The following is a 20,719-nucleotide window of genomic DNA, read 5'->3' as shown; positions in this document are numbered from 1 at the left end:
AGGGTCAAGAAATTCACAATTTTGGTAAAGCACCTTAAGACCCTTCCATCTATGAAGAGTATTTGATTCTACCATATCTGGGTCTTGAGAAGAAGATTTTTGAAATTTCAGTCAATTCAACCCTTTTTGGCCCCACCCATCAGCCCCTGACTTTGTCTCAGGTGACCTAAAAAAAGTTCATTGAAGATCCGACATGTGGGGGTGAATTTAATAGTTCTGAAATCTTGGGGTACAATTAACTGTACCATGTTTTGGGGATAAAAAACTCATTTGAGGGTTTCTGGAAACAATGGTGTATATATGATGTTTATGAAACTATTATTAAACTGACAAAAAGTTGGATCAATGAGGAAATACATGTACTTACAAAATCCAAAAAATGCCATAATTGCAACAATGTATCTTTTTGGAAATTTCCGTAGTGACCACAGTTTTTCACAGCCTTCATGGCTTTCATCAGCTGGTTTGATTGGCTGTTTTTCATTGTATGCTTCATCCAATCCAGTGTAGCGATTTAAGTCAGTCATCTTGTAATTAATGCAGTAATGTTGATTACTTTTCTGAAAAACCAATTTGCAGTAAGAATTTATTCACAACATATATAAATTTCCTCCCAAAATACCAGGGCCCTTTTGGATATATATGAATTTCTTGAAAAACTATATATTTCATAAAAAGCCATTGCAAACGGACAATTTTAAAGTCTTAACCGGTATTCATTCTTTGATATGCCTATTGTATATCTACAATGATGTGCTACATGCATAAGTCTTTCACGTTGCACTTATTTCCCAAACTTACATTGTATGTTGGTTTAGTTTTTTATGCCGCTGCTTCGTCAAAGTCAGGTGTACATAGTACCTGTATTTGCTTAATAATCGCCATTCAGGCTTCATATGCAAATGAGAAATTTGCGGACGGTATATCGTGGTTTAAATAGTGTTGATTTACGTTAGAATATACTTTTTTTATGCCCCTGCTTCTGCTTTGTCTCTGCATGTGTGCTGTGGTTTCAGGAGCTGCTGCTGTTTCATGAATGGGCATAAAGCTTTGTTTATAGGTATATAAAATATATCATGGGAAGGCGATGTGTCCAATCCGAAACAAGGTCACTGTGACCTCAATTTGACCTTTGGAATTAACCTCATGTACTCAAATAATGATTTCCAGAGCATTTCACAGCAGCTGTTTCATGATTGGGCATCAAACTTTGTGTATAGGTACATCATTGGAAGGGGTTGTGCTGCATCCTAGAACAAGGTCACTGTGACATCAACTTGACCTCAGGTACTCAAATAATTGTTTCCAGAGCATATCTCAGCTTCTGTTTTCATGAATGGGCATGAGGTTGGTATATATATATTTAGGTACATCATATAATGATGGTGTGTCACATTCTAAACCAAGGTCACAGTGACCTCATGTTGACCTTGCCCTGACAAAGTCATACTAAATTTAGTAAATGGGTCCAAACTTTGTAGATATGTGGCAAAAAGTTATCCCATTGAACAGTTTATACCATTTTGATTAAATTCAGTCGGTATATATGTCTATAAACATTTTCTGTTTCTTAGGATTTTAACAATAATGAACTAATAAATAGTTCTGCAGTTTTTCGAACAATTTCTTCGTCAAAATGGGATAAAAAAAGCCAGCATTTTTTCCCCCCCCCCCAAATTATAATATGGAATCAATGAGAAAATGGATCCAATGAGAAAATGACAATACAGCTAGAATATCTGTGAAAGTCAAATATGGCACGTCACTGTTAATTATCCTCGGGTTACAGGTTTCCGTGCACTTAAGAAGCCTCCGCGATTTCGTAATCATATCGGCAGAAAACTGTTGAAATTACGGAAGACTGTCATAAACATGTATACAATCTACTAAAGGAAACAAAAAACTAGCAACATAAAACTGTATTTAAAAAAAATCAGAACAAACAATTTTTAACAAATTTCTCCCATCGGAAGAAGCCGTCATATGTTTCCGTGTGTCTATTTTGATTTAATTTTCAAAGAAAGATAACTTGAATACACTAAAAAGAAATTCTCTACAGTGACCTGCAAGAACAAAAGCTTCGTTTGGAATATTTTTTTTTATCTTTGATCGTCAAATTAATTATCAAAACATTTTTTTTTAATTTTCAATTTTTTATTGATTTTTCAAGATGTCAAATTGAATGAATTCATGTAATTTTATAAATTTATTTGTTATATTTAGTTAGTTATAATTTGGAATCGGTTATTTTTTTGTTCTGCAGTCTTATATCGGTTTTGGTTGATGGCAAGTTATTTCTCATTTTGTTCTGTTTATGGTGAAAATTGGAAGTTCATTGCATTACAAGGTTTACATTTCATTGAAAACACTGCATGTTTATCGATATAAGAATGTCTCCTTGCATTGGCTCTTCGGAAGTGGAAAAAAATCGGCGAGGAAATGTGGCCTCATTTGCATACAACATTTTCGTACGTTTGTCAGACTACAAAAAAGACCGGTTCATGAATGAAATATATCACCGTTTTTTCAGGTATGGGCTCATTTTGAGCAAGATAAAAAGTGCATTAAGGTCATAGGAGTGTATTGCTAAACGGAAATAGGAAGTACATGCCTAGTTGAAAACCCAATCTAGGGAGACAGTATCACAATCTCTGCATATTCTAATGTTTAATATTAAACTGATGAATATTGTATGTTTATTATTGACAGAACAGTATGTTCTTTTCATATAAAGTATTTCAAAGCAATCTAGGCATTAATTCAGTTGTTTTTTAATCAATGAGTCACATGTGTCCATTTTTCTGTACTTCAGGAAACCGGCTACCTATTTCACTACTGTGAAGTTTTGCAAGAACCATAACTCTTTCATGCAATTACTATGTGTATATTGTTTTATTATAAAATGTCAATTTTTTTAATCGTTTATAGATAATTCATTTTACACAATTTCAGTATTTATGAAATTGATATATATTAATGCAATACTAATCTATGTTAGTATCATGTTTATTGACATTATATTGCAAAAAGATTGTGTTTCATTTTTTATTTTACAAAATTCACTCCTTTTACATAGATTTCCATTTAAAATCCTTAAAATTCTGACAACCTTTTTTTTTTTTTGTGGCAGAATTTTTTTTTTACTTCAAAGCAATATAACAACAAAATTAGAAGAAATTCTACTGAGAAATGGCGACACAATCCTATTACTTTAAGCAAAACTGCATATTTATGCATGTTTTTTTTAATCAGTGATTATTTCTTGTTTTCCGGACGAAGTTCTGGTAATTTTTGTGTCAGTTTACAGACGATGGCCAAACGTCTAAAACATCCTTGTGTTGTGTCCAACAGGTCACGTAGTTACGGGATATAGCTTGATAAAATGGCTGCGCTGAAATACATAACGCGCGGAAACTTATGACCTACAGTAGACGATACTATATTGTTTTATTACGATAACACAGCTTGACGCTAACAGATAACATCTATGCATGCTAACAATTATAATTTCCGTACACATTTAAATCATTTATGCTTTCAATCCTACACATTTAAATTATTGGTTTCAATTCTGTGCCCAAGGAATCCCCGTGAATAATTCACGGATTGAGATTGTTCACAACCAACGACAGAGTGCCTAAAAAAAATCCAGGTGTTGTTGATAAGAACGGAATATTACAGTTTGCTGTCTGATACTTAGGTATGGTTTGTCGCTGCAGGGCTGGGATTATACCTACACGATGTAACTTTGACATAAATACCTGATGATAAGCTAACTAGATCCGATTAGACCCGAGGCCAATATTGCGATAGCCTCGGGGGTTAGCGTCTGCACTGTTTCGGCTATGACAAAAAGGCCAAGAATAACATTTTCATTGGTATAATTGAACAAACGAAAATCAACCTTGATTTAAATGCAATCCCAGCTTCACAGTAATGTCAACGAGTGTTCACGATGCATCAGCAGCCGATTTATGACACTTTCCTTCAGAAACACCGGCATATGGTAGACGAACACAAATGTATGATAGCCGCCATCATCTGTTTATTTACAATCAGCAATATACCATCAGGTTTTGTTAAGTCAACGCTGATTGGTCAGCGGATTTTCGGCTGATAGCTGAAATAATGTGGTTTTCTTCTTTTTGGTTGAATTTGATAGGGTTTTTAAACAAATACATAAGCTTAATATATTAAACGTGTCCTACAGAAATTAAAACTGTATTTTATAACTTCACCAAATTCTTATTTTATCATAAAATATTAATGATATATCTCCTGGGATGAAACTGAAAGAACCAATCAAATCATCTGTCCGTATACCGCATAATGATATAGTGACGTCACTGTCAGTGTGTATTCAGAAGCAGTGCCCGACATTAGTCGAAGAGGAATCATCTAACTTGGATTGCTAAGATTCTTCAAAATGGGACCTAATAACGGCCCATTGGTGCTTATAGTTGTGTTAGCTACACTGAAGGTCAGTTTTGGGTACATAGAGGTAAACAGTTTTTTTATTTTCTTTTGTTTTTCACGTTCTGTAATGTGGTGTGTGCATGTCTGTCATTTGTATGGGACGATGTGTGATTTCACATTTCTCCACGGCGACGGGGGTGTTAGTGTAGGCGCTTTTTGTCATTTTGATAAATCTATGCGTTTTTCATCAGTATGGTACGATTTTAAAGAAATTTCACTATTTAATAGTGTACTGCGAATAATTAATTTCAGTCGAAATGATTTGTCCCGTCATCCGTGAACGAAGGTCTACACTGTGTGACCTATATTCATTGATTTAAAGGGTTAATTATGTAGAGAACCCCACTTGAATAGGGTGTCATCTGTTGTCTGTCTTAAGTTATAATGTACCGGTAACAATACAAAAACGGAACAGCAAGCTTACACATACTGCTATTTTTGTACGATGATAATATCACTGAGACACTTCCTAATTAATTCCATAAAGTGTGTGACGTCACCCAGTTGTGGGCTAAATGACAACTCGGTGGAAGTAATTGACATTTTTGTTATAAATCATTGTAGAATTACGTTAATTGTCTCATACTCTGGGCATTCTGTAGCAAAATATGATACAAATAATTTGATTCCCAACTTAATTTACATCAGCGTTGATAGCGTAGAATAAATTATTTGAATAAATGTCAGAGTATTAAAGACCCTATACAAGTGGCTAGTACAGTTAAAATAAATGCTTAACAAGATCAAAGCACATATTTGGTAAGACTGTTTATCGCAAGAAAGTTTCCATCATATCGAATGTCTCATTTAATGAGACATTCAGTATGAGCTAGGGCAATAGCTCATTCAGTATATATATACGTAGAGCTTCAGACTAATTAAGTCAACTTCAGACGTCCCTGAAAAAACGTATATATTTTAGATCCTAGATTTTATCAAATACTGTGCATTATAAATATCCTCATCTTTTGTGGATTTGTATCTGCGATTTAGGTCTTAAATACAGTATAGAGACTTTGGAAAACTCTGCATAATGAATATATGTTAAGGGGACATAATTAACCCAAGTATTATATGGATTTGTATCTGCGATTTGGTCTTAAATACAGTATAGAGACTGGGGAAAACTCGGCATAATGAATATATGTTAAGGGGACATAACCCAAGTATTATAAATACAAGTTGAGAAAACCACATTATTAGCAGCACTTTGAGATAAATGCTTAAGATGTTGTCATAAACATAGAGGTATTTTTCAAATCTCCTGATTTAACTGAATAAGACCATTTCAAAATGCATACTTGCTAACGTTAACCCTCCCGATTTTGGACCATGAATTTAATATTTCTGACCAGTTTTAGAAATCATGTATCATATTTAAATATAAGCCTGTGGATATCGATGTAGGTCACATTGTAGTTGTTCAGATCATACATTTAATTATTGTGCTAGTAGGAATATTGATTTTACCTGTTCAAAGTTTAACTTTATAAGTAACTCACTGATCAAGTTGACCCTGAAAAAAATTCTTATAGCAACCATATTTGTTGAAATCCCTTTTTCCATGCATAGTAAAATTAGTATAATCTCTATATTACCGTAGTTATCCTGTAATAAGCCGTTGCCTGGTAATGAGACCCATAATCATTAATGTCCATTGTAAATTCAAATATCCTATAATAAGCCCATCCCTTTAATTTGAGTTATATATATCAGTTGCAATTGGCTTATAATAGTATCTGTGGGTTTTATTATAGTTTCCAGTAGAGGAATATTTTAAAAATTAAAAAATAATTTTTAATGTTTTCTTCCCAATGGACTGCAGATTTTATAAATGTAGCGAAGTCTTTTATGAGTGTTATGAGTAGTAAGCAAAATGGAAAGGCTCTTTACTTAATTACGTTCAGGATTTTGTTTTGTTTGCTCTAGATCTATAACCTGTATCTCGTCAAACCCCAAGTATCAGTAGATGAACAGGCAAACACTGTTTGTTCTAGTGTTAATCTCAAATTTATCAGTAATGGATATTTGAATTTTTTCGTGGAATTTGGAAATTTTTCTTTTTCAAATATCCCAATATAGGTAGCTAGGGAAAACCCAGAAATAGCTACATACATAAAAACAAGCAATTATAGATTTATACATAAAAACCAAGAAATTATAGATTTATGCTTCACATACTCATTGTTGGTAATTTTCGCTACTATTTAACTCATTCACCCCTGAAGACACATTTGAACTCTTCCAATTTCAAAGGTTAGAATAGTTCATAATGAATTTTAGGGGTGAATCAGTTGATGAACCAGGGAATTATTTAAACAGGTCAATGGTTCATGATCACCTGTAGGTAATTGTTGTCACCCTTTTGAAGTTATATATTGGTACTGTGGTTTTTCTCCTGGTATTACAGTTTTGATCCACTACAAAACCCTGGCACATCAATAAATGACCATAGCTGTTAAATAGGACATAAAACACAAACATTTACCAAACTGAAGTATGCAAGTTGGTCTTATGTCATTTATAAATCATATTAGATAATAATAATAATTAAGATTGGGAATTGATAGTTCAAAATTTTCTAGTCAAAAGTTTTGCCAATAAGAAGAATACATTCCTTTAATACATTTCGTCATGTCCAAATTCTATCTTCAGTAAAAAGTCTGGATCCAAATAAATAAAAATATGAGGTCATCCCCAAAGTACCAGTCCAGATGTGGAAAATAGATGAAAGCTAATTTAGATATATCTAGGGTAATATTTCCTATATCTAAAAATAATTTGGGTATGTACATATTCATTATACACCAATTATGAAACAGACCTATAGTAGCTGGTCAAGCATTACCAATGCCTTATGATATACTTAAGATAATATTTTTTGTGAACAAAATCAAAACATGTAGAGCCGCGGTGGCTAAGGGGTTAAGGCGTCTGACAATCTGCTACAACAAGCCCTCCACCACTGGGTAGGGTTTGTGACTTACGTGGAGCAGTCGCCAGGTACTGGCTGTAGGTCAGTGTTTTTTCTCCGGCAACTTTAGCTTTCCTCCACCACCAAAACCTGGCATGCCTTAATATAAATGACCATAGTTGTTAACAGGATGTAAAACCCAAACAATCCAAACCAAACCTAAAACATGTCATATTTATTCATCTGTCATTATACCAATTAAGTGTTGTTGTATCATGATGTATATACATATCAACATGTACTGTATAGTGTACATGTAAATCACTTGTACTTTGTACATCAGTATGTTTAGGTGTGGTTAAGAAGTGTCAAGTTCAGCTTGCACACATAGTCCTGTGCTTATAAGAAAGCCCTAGGCAATCACCTAACAGGGAGGTATATAGTAACATCAATGAACACAATGATTGTCAAGGTGACTACCCTTCATTAAGCACATAAAATGTAGCTGGTATGAAGAATGCAAAAGAATCTAACTTTTGCAGATGCATGTGTCTGCATACTTCAAAATCTAGGTCACCCTGTATGTACCTCCAAATTAATTTAATTCAAGATATTTTATTTAATTATTTCAAAACAAAAATGTTAAATAAAAGACAAAGCCTATTATACTAAACTTCCCAATAAACATTGATGTAAATAATTCATATTAATTTGAAATGGACAGATGATGGGTATTGATAAAATTGTTAAGAGCGAGAGTTATCATTACAAGATAACGTAAACTTTAAGCATTTAAATTGATATTTCAATGCCTCAACATTTTGATGACACAATTTTAAGATCTATTGGTGGCTTTAATTTCATAATAACCTCCAAATCTCCCTGGTAGTGGTATACGATACACTTTGTATCAGTTGTATGCAGGGTCAGACACTAGGTTAGACACTATATATATAAAACTAGTTGAATAGATATTTTACTAGTCTTTCATCAATGTAACTAGTCCAAGATTTCCTTAAATCATTCACCCCTGAAGACACATTTGAACTCTTCCTATTCAAAGGTTGGAATAGTTCATTATGAAATTTCATGGGTGAATGAGTTAAGGAAACAACACGATCTACAGTACGAAACATCACTGTAAGGGACTTAAAATAACAACTGCCATAAAAATATGGTAAAGGTTTTTGGGAAAATGTTGACAATTAATAATCATGCAATTTATCTTATTTTTAAGCAGTTTTCTAAATTTTAAAAAGGAATATTCTTATTTTATAATAATATTTTTCACAAGTCCAAAGGCCCTGCAGTTAGGTTAGGTGATTCACTAGTCCTTGCTGAAATCTAGATCTATAGTCCAGCCTCCAGGATTAACGGACACGTGTTAGTGTCGACCCCTGAGTATGTACATAACTTAACACCTATAGCTAGGTGCCATAGAGAACCATTTTATACTAATTGGCATATTTAGGAGAGAAACAAGTGAATCTGTAGTATACTTTACAATCTAGGTGGCATATATGTCAAATATTTATCGGTAAGAAACATAATTTGAACAGGTATAGAACGTTAATTACTCTCTCATTAATTATTTAAAAAAAAAATTTGCTTTAAAGGAGAAATTAATTGTTATGATCTACAATATTGCCAGTGTATTCAAATATTGAACTCATTCTCTTGATCATGAAAGCAGAATGAAATCACTTACTTCTGGAGCCATGCAGCTTTTCAGTGATAAAATGTCTGTTGACTGAGGAGAGAAATCAATTTGTGTATGATGCTGGGAGGGCCGTTCACTACATCTACACATCATGAATTTATTAAGTGGCTAAGAGTTTCTGACTGGTAGCCTTTAGGTATAGGCCGTAAAAATGTGATGATCAAACTATGGTAAGCCATGTCACAGTCCGACTGATTCTCCAGACAATCAGGAAATTTCCAATACGGGACTTGGAACAACTGTGGGTGCGTCATCGCATATACATGTATGATTCAGAACTCGCTGGGCAAGTTTTCTGTGTAGACTTGTCAGAAGCTGAAACACTGGGAAATGCCAGAACAATAGATGTTTATTGAATATATGACAAATTATATTGGAGGCTTTCCTGTGGTTCCACGGAGTCTGGCTAACAGGTCTTATACATATCCATGGTGTTCAAGCAGTGGTTTCACAATTTCCATAGAGTACTCAACAAGTAGAATACAATTTCTCCCCAAAACCAGTATACAGTAGGTTTTCTCACTCACAACTCATTGGATAAATCTACCAGGAGAAGTAAACATCCTTCATTGGACAATCTTTGAATTATGACCTCATGTACATGTATGTAATTTAACAATGCTTTGCAACATCATTTGTCATTGTGACGTCATAATGCATAGCTATTGTTTCCCCGATTGAAATCAGACATTATGTATTTTCATAGGGAAACATATGATTTTCTAGATAAAATACATGTACAAATGTTATGGGAGAACAAGGTCCCCAGGCTGGTGATTGTTGCTTATCAAGTTTATCTTACCCTCATTAGTAATTAATTTTCAAATTTGTGAGGACAATAAGTAAACCTAGTGTCTTTATAGAATTTGAAAGTATCTGTACCTTATGTATGTACATAGTGGGTTTAGTAAACCACCTCCAGGTTTATAGGTTGGGCACAAATTACAATATATATATATAAGCTGAAGTTGTTCAAACTTAAGAATGTGTAGGAGTTTTGTGTGTCACCGTCTGTGGTTTATACTGTCTCCTTATACCTGGGAGAGGCTAGTATACCTGAATCCGTCTCATCTCACCTTATAAAGCCCTGTTTGCTTGATACAAAAACTACCCTTTTGGGTACTTTTCTGGAAACTGAATAGAAACATCTACCTTTTTATAGCCAATTAGCAGTTAATTATCATATTAACATGTACTGAAAGTATAATATACATTTAAGAAATTGTGAAAAGAATAAAATGATAAAAAGAATTTGAGTTAATGATTGTTATATGCTAACCTAGTATATATTAGACAGTTAGGTTTGAATTCTAGGTCCCTAATCCACCGCAGGTTATTTACTGTACATGACATTGCCCAGGTATGCTATTAATGGTCATTACCTGTAGAAGAGACTGGATAGGATACAGACGTATCTGATGTTTGTGTAAATGTGTTACAATTGATGTGCCATATGATGGCAACAACAAGGGGTATCATTTAAAGTTGTACTTTAATGAAGCTCATTTTCCTAAATTTGGTGCATGCACATGTAGAAAATGTCCATGTTGAAAGAGTGCATAGACAGGTGCTGATCCAGGAGGAAGAATATNCCCCCCCCCCCCCCCCTCCCCCTCCATCAACTCCCTACAGAATTGACCCGAATTCCAATGCAAGCATAATTATAAGGCTATCATCAAACCAACATGGCAAGGCATCAATTTTATGATAAAAAAGGCTTGGGACATTGTACAGGTGTCAAAAGGTGAAAAGGGGCTTACATGGCGATTGTGTCAAGACATCAAAGAATGCTTACACGGGGCAGAGAGTTAAGGAGATATTAGGATTCAGTAGTGCTGGACATGATTCAATGATCTCGTCAAAAGTAAATGCCATTCCATGGGCAGACGTACGCGTGTGCACCAGTTTAAATAACAAAAAATAGACATATGTCAACCGGTGCAGAATGTGACACAGCAGATGGTGCAGACAAGTTGTGCCGGATCATTGGATTCCGGCAATATAACTGCATCAATGTGTCTTTACATGAAATACACGTGGGCAATCATTCATAAACAAATGCCTGGAGAGAAACAGTTTATCTTCTTGCGTGCTAGAGTTTGGTGATCATGGCCGCAGTATCATGTTTGATATTATGTGGAGTATTTTACTGAAGACCGGTTTTGATAAATTTTAAGAATTAATTTGAAAATATCTTGCATATGCATGTTTAAGCTTCATAGCAAATAATTCTAGCAGGTAAAAAGCAATCTAGACCTTGTTTTTTTTGTTTTTATTACTTTCCATGTGCATATATATATTTGGAGGAACTTCCACATGTATAGAATTCAGTGGATGAAAGCAAATATAGATATACATCACAAGATCAGGGTCTGTTGATCACTGTGAGTCTGGTGCAACAAAGCCACTTTGGTGACTATGAAAAAGGTTCTCCTCTCACTGAAGCTGCTATATCTATAACTCTTTGGTATTGCATTGGTTGCTTTGGGCTTTGTTTCATCAATTTCTGCATATTTTTCTGATACCTATAGCTACCATGTAAGAATACATACCACCAACCTTAAACTGAAGAAAACAATTAATTTAAATCCTCTTTACTTCATCAGCCCTATTTTCAAAACACATCAAAACATTGATGTTTCAAAATGAATCAATCGGTGTTTAAATTATATGTAATACCACACTGCAGTAATGAAATTTAGGATGTACACACCGCAGACAATTGGGCTCTGTAATATAGATTTGTTACAGATCTAGACCTACCGAAAATTTCACAAACCACTCGTTGCCCAAGATAATTTTACTTACATATTTAGAAATTGATATCGGGCCAAAGAAAAAAAAATGGTTAGTTTTGGGTTACCCTATATACCTACCCTATTTCTGTTTGCCTACTCTAAACTCTTTTTGGCATAGGTTACAAGGAAGCACTGTTAAAGTCATAATTATTCTCCCATATATACACCTTATAAAAAAATAATGATAAATTAGATTTATTACCTAACCTAAGTTTTTCAGACGTGTTACAGGGAACGAACATGTGTTTGTGTTTGGCCTCGTGAAATTAAGATACTATGGATAATATAGGAATAAAAGTAATTTTACAGATTATATTGAAGTTGCAGTGAATCATTATACTTAGAACATAGAAATAACGTCATAGATATGAATGATTCCCATAGATCTACTGTGTTTTACCTGGTGATAGTACAGGTATATGGGTATATATACTGTACACTCCTGTCATCACTGCAGTGAAACTGTCCTGGATATTAATCCCTGTACATTAAATTAAAGCAGTATGGATATGTAGGGATATGTAGTATTTCATTCAGCTTTAATTTGTAATAAACAGTTGTGGCCTACATTTGAAAGAACACCTGGCACAGGTGCAAATAGACTTTTTTCTCGTTTAGAGCTATAAGGTAAATCTAGACACAATGTAACTGTTATATACGTGGTAGGTCAGAGTTGATATTACAGAGTAGATATTATTGCTGTAGGTAATGTTAATTTATAAAAACAGTAATTGTAGGTCTGCTAGAATGAATTTTACCATATTTATCTGGCAATAGGCCCATTCCTTGTAATAAGCTAGCCCATCCATTCCAATATATATTGCAGCTTGGTAGAAATGCAAGCAAAGGCTATTTCATTGTCCTGTAATAAGCTCAGCCCTTACTTAGAGCTGGAGATTATATGTTGTCTCCCTGAGGTTAGCTTGATGAATAAATATGGTTGTTTTGTATGGAACCACCACCACCACCACCATTTTATATATATAATTACACAGCCATTTAACTTCCCTTCTTTACGAGAACAATATCTTTAGGATCCAAGTGTTCCCAGGCGCTAAATAAGGACTTTCTGTCACATGACCTAAGAAAAATCTTCCCCTGAATCACTGAAATGTCTTTGATTAAGTCAGCGAAATCAATCTGATATATCCACATCTTGGTCAGTTGCAGAACTGCTTTCCCTTTCTGTCTTCCAAAACCTATCCTCTTAACTTTCAGAACTGCTCTTCATTTCTTTCTTAGACAATAAAACATTGAGCCAGTCATCCTGGGGACAGCTAATCAGAATTGGTGCTTTACCTACTTAACCTTACAACTTCCTTTCTCCCGAACTAGAAAACATCACATCAAAACCTGCCAGGCCAAATATTCTATTCTGTTTCATGGTAGAACACTTCACAACTTATACCTTTCAAATAGCATAATTAGTACTCCTCCCTTTCAAGTGGACAACCTTTCAATTTGAATGGCCATTTTTTTTGTCATTTGTTCATGCTTTATATGAAGCACTTCAGAAAAAACCCATCTACAGTCCTTATAAAAAAAATGGAGGAAAAACTTTTTTTTTTTTTTTTTTTTTATAAATAGTGTCATTTTATCCCCATTTAAAAATGTTGTGATGCCCAAAATGCTGGTGGAAAACCCCAACATCTTTTAGCTACATCAGCATCCCCTAGAGATTCAGCGTTCATGCATATGCTGCACATACATACAAACTTACACACACAAATATACCACTGAAGAAGAAGTTGCTAGAATGTTGGATTATTTGAGTCAGTTCTGCCTGACTCGATCCTGATGCAAACTGTTCCCTGTCGACAAAATCAATATGACGAGAGTATCGCAGCGGAGAGGGGCTTAACACTATTGATCAGGCTGGTGTGTTCTTGCTGGGTTAGAAGCTGCATGAGGCTACGATGTAACGTAGAAAGTGATTTGAGTGTTTCGTAACCCTGTTGTATGTAAATTGTAATTCAGTTTCTAGGTAGTGGTATTTTTTTACTTCAGGTCTGCATGCTTCAATATCAAATGATACAAATGTAGATGGTGATATGTTGAACGAACATACATCCATTCATTTTACTTTGTCTTCTTAAAGTCGTTGTGTTCCAATGAAGCTGTAAGATCCAATTAGACATATGCTACCGTAAATCAGGCAACATTTACCTGTAACTTGTGTTAAACTTAGGGTTATGTTTACTTTGTCTACTTATAGTCAGTGTGTTCCTATGAAGCTGTAAGATCCAATTAGACATATGCTACCGTAAATCAGACAACATTTACCTGTAACTTGTGTTAAACTTAGGGTTATGTTTACTTTGTCTACTTATAGTCAGTGTGTTCCTATGAAGCTGTAAGATCCAATTAGACATATGCTACCGTAAATCAGACAACATTTACCTGTAACTTGTGTTAAACTTAGGGTTATGTTTACTTTGTCTACTTAAAGTCATTGTGTTTAAAATTCCAATGAAGCTGTAAGATCCAATTAAACATATGCTACCGTAAATCAGCCAACATTTATCTGTGTTTCGAAGGGTTACCTGTCCTTTAAGAAAGGAATTAAATAGTCTCGTCTAATAACATTAAATGGTATAGTTATATTTGTTAATTTTGTATATATCTTCTAAATTCCTAACCAATTAATCAACGAAGTTCAAATTATGATTATGCCCATGCCGCTTTGGTGTCTGTCTTTTCTGTCTGTTTGTCTGTCTGTCTGTTTTTTCTGTCTGTTTGTCTGTCTTTGTCTTTCTGTCTGTCTTTTCTGTCTGTTTGTCTGTCTGTCTGTCTGTCTGTCTGTCTGTCTGTCTGTCTGTCTGTCTGCCTGTCTGTTTGTCTTTTCTGTCTATTTGTCTGTCTGCCATCCATACTTGTCTGTATGACAACTTCGTGAAACTTAGCGTTTATATAAGGATTGACCTTCATTTTGATGGCATGTATAGTAGAATGAATGCAGTTGATAACTAATTAACATATTCTATGGTTTACTTGGCTGAAGAAAGGAGAGATGTAAATAGTAAGCATTATATTTTACAGAAATTTAAACAATTCCTTTTTCTTGGTTGGAGAAATAAAAAAAAAGCTCTTTTCAAAGTAAAATATTGTACAGTTTTATCATGGATATTATATATAAATCTTAGTTTTACATAAGATCTTGTCCGAGTAAGTCATGTGTACATGTGTGCATGTATATATATATATATATATGTACCAACAGATGCAATATGGGAATCTCGAAGCAATTCCTATTCCATCTGACTTCTATGAAACTAAATATGTGAAAATTTAATAGTTGGTAGAGATTGCATGTGCGATAGAAATTGATTTTAGATAAATATTACAATTTAATATATTTTGACTGACCGGCATATAAATATGCAAGACCTTAACTTGGTTTCAAACTTTGTTCAAAAAGACGATTCTCTTTATGTGTTACAGGCTTTGGCTGCCAATGTTGATGCCGTCTCTCAAAACACAAAGGAGAAGCTGACTCACATGGTGGCATACTCATGCGACCAGAAAGATGCCCCACTGATGTACAAACGCGCAGATCAGAAGTGGGAGGCAGCCGTCACGACACGGACTTCAACTTGTCTCGACAATCTACAAAGCATCTTTGATTACTGTAAAGAGGTATGTATGAATTTTGTTCGGTCTATTTTTGTGAAAAGTTTTTTTTTTATTTTTATTTTTTATTTTTTTTTCTCCAAAAGATGGTTGATATGATTTCTTGTCAAAATACTAATTGAACTGGCGTTAATTTGCAGCATTTCATAATTTGCTTGATAAACTTATAAATGTAAACAGGTGTTAAAGCTTTTTGGAAAAAAAATAAAAGGAGTTTGAGATATAAAATGTCTTGTCAAACATACAAATTAACCTAACACAAGTTTGCAGCATTTCATATTTGTTTGATGAACTTATGTAAACAGATGTTAGAATTTTTTGGAAAAATAAATAAAAGGAGTTTGAGATATAAAATGTCTTGTCAAACATACAAATTAACCTAACACAAGTTTGCAGCATTTCATATTTGTTTGATGAACTTATGTAAACAGATGTTAGATTTTTTTGGAAAAAAAAATAAAAGGAGTTTGAGATATAAAATGTCTTGTCAAACATACAAATTAACCTAACACAAGTTTGCAGCATTTCATATTTGTTGGATGAACTTAGATAGGTGTAATAATTTCTGTAAAATGAATTCCTAGTCAAAAGTATAAGCACACCAGCACAGTATTGAAGCATTGAGTGGTCTGTATTATACAGTTCAACTCCGCAAAAGGGGGTTGAATTTAGGACTAAAATTTGACTGTGTAATAAAATCTTCGAGTGAGTTCTTGGCCCAGTTGTTCAAAGTGTGATTAGTGTTAATGAACTATTAACTCATTCACCCCTGAAGTTTTATAACGAACTATTCCAACCTTTGAATTGGAAGAGTACACATGTGTCTTCAGGAATGAATGAGTTTTAATACAAATCTCCCAAAAAATCCATTTTGTAAGATGTGTCTGGAAATTTTAAATAATATTATGACTTTTGTCATAAAATGACAATTTGATTCTTCATTGATGTTAGTTTTGAGTTTTCATCTTCTATAAAATATATTGTTTTGAATATTTGCCTTGTCTCTCACAGCTAATCAGGTTATTTTAACATGACTGCAAAATGCAACAAAGAATGCTTAAAACTTTCAGTACTGCAAAGAATATGTGGCTGAAACAAAACAAGCCCTTTGAGGGTTCCCACTGTGTCTAATAGCATCAATGAAAGGTTGTGTTGGTCCTGGGAATTCATACTAAAACAAAGCTCAGGAATGCCGAAAGAGTTCAGGAGAACTACATAATAAATATATGGTGTTTTCAATAAGTGAAGTCAGAGCTGTAGTTATAAAACCAGACCTATAGCTAAAGTCCCATTGTATACATATTACCAAACCTTGTTAAATTGTAGTCGTACTACAAAAACAAATCCAGACCTATAGCTGAAGTGCCATTGTATACATATTACCAGACCTTGTGAAAGTGTAGTTGTACTACGAAAATAAAACCAGACCTATAGCTGAAGTCCCATTGTATACATATTACCAGACCTTGTGAAAGTGTAGTTGTACTACAAAAATAAAACCAGACCTATAGCTGAAGTCGCATTGTATACATATTACCCGACCTTGTTAAATTGTAGTCGTACTACAAAAACAAAACCAGACCTATAGCTGAAGTCCCATTGTATACATATTACCAGACCTTGTTAAATTGTAGTCGTACTACAAAAACAAAACCAGACCTATAGCTGAAGTCCCATTGTATACATATTACCAGACCTTGTTAAATTGTAGTCGTACTACAAAAACAAAACCAGACCTATAGCTGAAGTCCCATTGTATACATATTACCAGACCTTGTTAAATTGTAGTCGTACTACAAAAACAAAACCAGACCTATAGCTGAAGTCCCATTGTATACATATTACCAGACCTTGTTAAATTGTAGTCGTACTACAAAAACAAAACCAGACCTATAGCTGAAGTCCCATTGTATACATATTACCAGACCTTGTTAAATTGTAGTCGTACTACAAAAACAAAACCAGACCTATAGCTGAAGTCCCATTGTATACATATTACCAGACCTTGTTAAATTGTAGTCGTACTACAAAAACAAAACCAGACCTATAGCTGAAGTCCCATTGTATACATATTACCAGACCTTGTTAAATTGTAGTCGTACTACAAAAACAAAACCAGACCTATAGCTGAAGTCCCATTGTATACATATTACCAGACCTTGTTAAATTGTAGTCGTACTACAAAAACAAAACCAGACCTATAGCTGAAGTCCCATTGTATACATATTACCAGACCTTGTTAAATTGTAGTCGTACTACAAAAACAAAACCAGACCTATAGCTGAAGTCCCATTGTATACATATTACCAGACCTTGTTAAATTGTAGTCGTACTACAAAAACAAAACCAGACCTATAGCTGAAGTCCCATTGTATACATATTACCAGACCTTGTTAAATTGTAGTCGTACTACAAAAACAAAACCAGACCTATAGCTGAAGTCCCATTGTATACATATTACCCGACCTTGTTAAATTGTAGTCGTACTACAAAAACAAAACCAGACCTATAGCTGAAGTCCCATTGTATACATATTACCCGACCTTGTTAAATTGTAGTCGTACTACAAAAACAAAACCAGACCTATAGCTGAAGTCCCATTGTATACATATTACCCGACCTTGTTAAATTGTAGTCGTACTACAAAAACAAAACCAGACCTATAGCTGAAGTCCCATTGTATACATATTACCCGACCTTGTTAAATTGTAGTCGTACTACAAAAACAAAACCAGACCTATAGCTGAAGTCCCATTGTATACATATTACCCGACCTTGTTAAATTGTAGTCGTACTACAAAAACAAAACCAGACCTATAGCTGAAGTCCCATTGTATACATATTACCCGACCTTGTTAAATTGTAGTCGTACTACAAAAACAAAACCAGACCTATAGCTGAAGTCCCATTGTATACATATTACCCGACCTTGTTAAATTGTAGTCGTACTACAAAAACAAAACCAGACCTATAGCTGAAGTCCCATTGTATACATATTACCCGACCTTGTTAAATTGTAGTCGTACTACAAAAACAAAACCAGACCTATAGCTGAAGTCCCATTGTATACATATTACCAGACCTTGTTAAATTGTAGTCGTACTACAAAAACAAAACCAAATCTTCAGTTGAAATCCACATGTATAAATATTACCAGAACTTGTTTACTATATAAATAAAACTCAGAAGTTTTGCGATACCAGGTCAGACTTTCAGTCAAAGTCCCACTCTTTAAGACATGAGAGCTTGTCCAGAATAGAAATCAGTTTCTGTTAGACACTCATGACAGGTTTTAGTATACAGTTACTATTCAGCCTTTTCAGCAATACTTAGTATCCATTGGTCACTGTAGATGAGTTCCACATTAATACTTATTAGTTTCTAGTGGTCACTTTAGACAGGTTTCACAGTAACACTAATTAGTTTTAAATGGTCCTTTTAGACAGGTTTTATAGTAACGGTTATTGTTATCTCTATAGCTAGTGGTCACTTTAGACAGGTTTTATAGTAATGATTAATATCCATTGGTCACTGTAAATAGGTTCCACAACAGTGTTAAATGGTCCTTTTAGACAGGTTTTAAAGTAACGGTTATTGTTATCTCTATAGCTAGTGGTCACTTTAGACAGGTTTTATAGTAATGATTAATGTCCATTGGTCACTGTAAATAGGTTCCACATCTGTTTTAAATGGTCCTTTTAGACAGGTTTAACAGTATTGATTAATATCCATTGGTCACTGTAAATAGGTTCCACATCGGTTTTAAATGGTCCTATTAGACAGGTTTTACAGTATTGATTAATATCCATTGGTCACTGTAAATAGGTTCCACAACAGTGTTAAATGGTCATATTAGACAAGTTTAACAGTATTGATTAATATCCATTGGTCACTGTAAATAGGTTCCACAACAGTGTTAAATGGTCCTATTAGACAGGTTTAACAGTATTGATTAATATCCATTGGTCACTGTAAATCAGTTCCACATCGGTTTTAAATGGTCACATTAGACAGGTTTTACAGTTATGCTAACTATTCTGTTAGTTACCAGTGTTGCAGTAGTAAGGGTTGGGTGAACAGCAATACAACACCAATCTCACAATGGGTTGGGTAAACAGTTGCGGCAGGACGGAGTACAAGTGTAAGGTACGTACGGTATCTTATATCGTTCTACAGGAAGATATTTCATATATAAGACATAGATACCTACTGACCTAGAATAATATGTCATGTCACAGACACTTGTGTACATTGTGGATCGCTCCGGCAGCCTTTCGAGTACCTGTCTACAATACCCAACGAGATCTATCTTGTGGGGAATCTACCTGTGTGTATTAGGATAGTATGTCAAATTTAGACACTTATTGTACACTTTTTATGAATGAATGAATAAATAAGATAACTATGTATTACATGTATGTCATGGGACGGTCAGAGTAGATATTTACAGAGACAAAGTTTAGTGAATAAACTAGTAATTACAGTGATAAAGTTCAGAGATTATACAAAAACTCCTATAAGGTCTGAAAATATGTCAAATAGTAAAATCATGGTTGTCAAAGCCAGGGTTTTAATACCCACCGTCGAAATATTATACTCCGGTATTATGGTATCTCCCCCATGGAAATTAAAAAAGTTTGCAAGCAGGTTACCATGAAATCTTGGTAAGGCCTGTGGTATGTTAAGTATAAAGGGCTGCCACAATATATCGGAACACAGGTATATCACAATACATGTGTATATCATACCGTATCACAATACAGAGATGAAATATTGCTGTATCACAATATTTTTCAAAAGCATATTTTTATGTATCTGCTTGGTGTTTTAACTTTGCAAATTACTACAAATTCTAACAGATATGCCATTAAACATAAAGCAGACTTTTAATTTAAATAGATCAAATTTTGTAATCGATGGTTGGTTTGATAAAAATGTTCAATCAACGTCATCCATATTATTATATGATTAAGTTTGATTTGTTTACCTACTCATGTTTTTCTGTTTTTACAGGTGTATACGGATGCTGACATTTTGATTTGTTTACCTACTCGTGTTTTTCTGTATTTACAGGTGTATACGGATGCTGACGTTTTGATTTGTTTACCTACTCGTGTTTTTCTGTATTTACAGGTGTATACGGATGCTGACGTTTTGATTTGTTTACCTACTCGTGTTTTT

At 34.1% G+C, this 20,719-nt stretch overlaps 2 protein-coding genes across 3 annotated transcripts in view; one reads left to right on the top strand and one right to left on the bottom strand.

The window, feature by feature from the left end:
- The window catches only part of LOC110451284 (sialin-like), a 29,701-nt gene extending 29,145 nt beyond the window's left edge, over nucleotides 1-556 (bottom strand). The window contains exon 1 of the mRNA XM_021499209.1: nucleotides 368-556. Within this exon, the coding sequence (XP_021354884.1) occupies nucleotides 368-527 (160 nt within the window). The 5' untranslated portion in view covers nucleotides 528-556. The remainder of the gene's footprint in view (nucleotides 1-367) is intronic.
- A 3,772-nt stretch (nucleotides 557-4,328) lies between these two features.
- Nucleotides 4,329-20,719, top strand: part of LOC110451283 (amyloid beta A4 protein-like) — a 59,735-nt gene continuing 43,344 nt past the window's right edge. The window contains exons 1-2 of one of the 2 annotated variants that reach the window (XM_021499208.1): nucleotides 4,329-4,480; nucleotides 15,350-15,544. In XM_021499208.1, the coding sequence (XP_021354883.1) occupies nucleotides 4,427-4,480; nucleotides 15,350-15,544 (249 nt within the window). In that variant the 5' untranslated portion in view covers nucleotides 4,329-4,426. Of the gene's footprint in view, nucleotides 4,502-15,349; nucleotides 15,545-20,719 lie in introns of both variants that reach the window. The other variant, XM_021499207.1, reaches the window with a different exon arrangement.

The sequence above is a fragment of the Mizuhopecten yessoensis genome, unplaced genomic scaffold (assembly GCF_002113885.1).
Source record: "Mizuhopecten yessoensis strain PY_sf001 unplaced genomic scaffold, ASM211388v2 scaffold5913, whole genome shotgun sequence".
Classification (NCBI taxonomy): Eukaryota; Metazoa; Mollusca; class Bivalvia; order Pectinida; family Pectinidae; genus Mizuhopecten; species Mizuhopecten yessoensis.
Note: the sequence above shows the minus strand (reverse complement) of the source record. Positions and strands in the feature narration are given on the sequence as shown.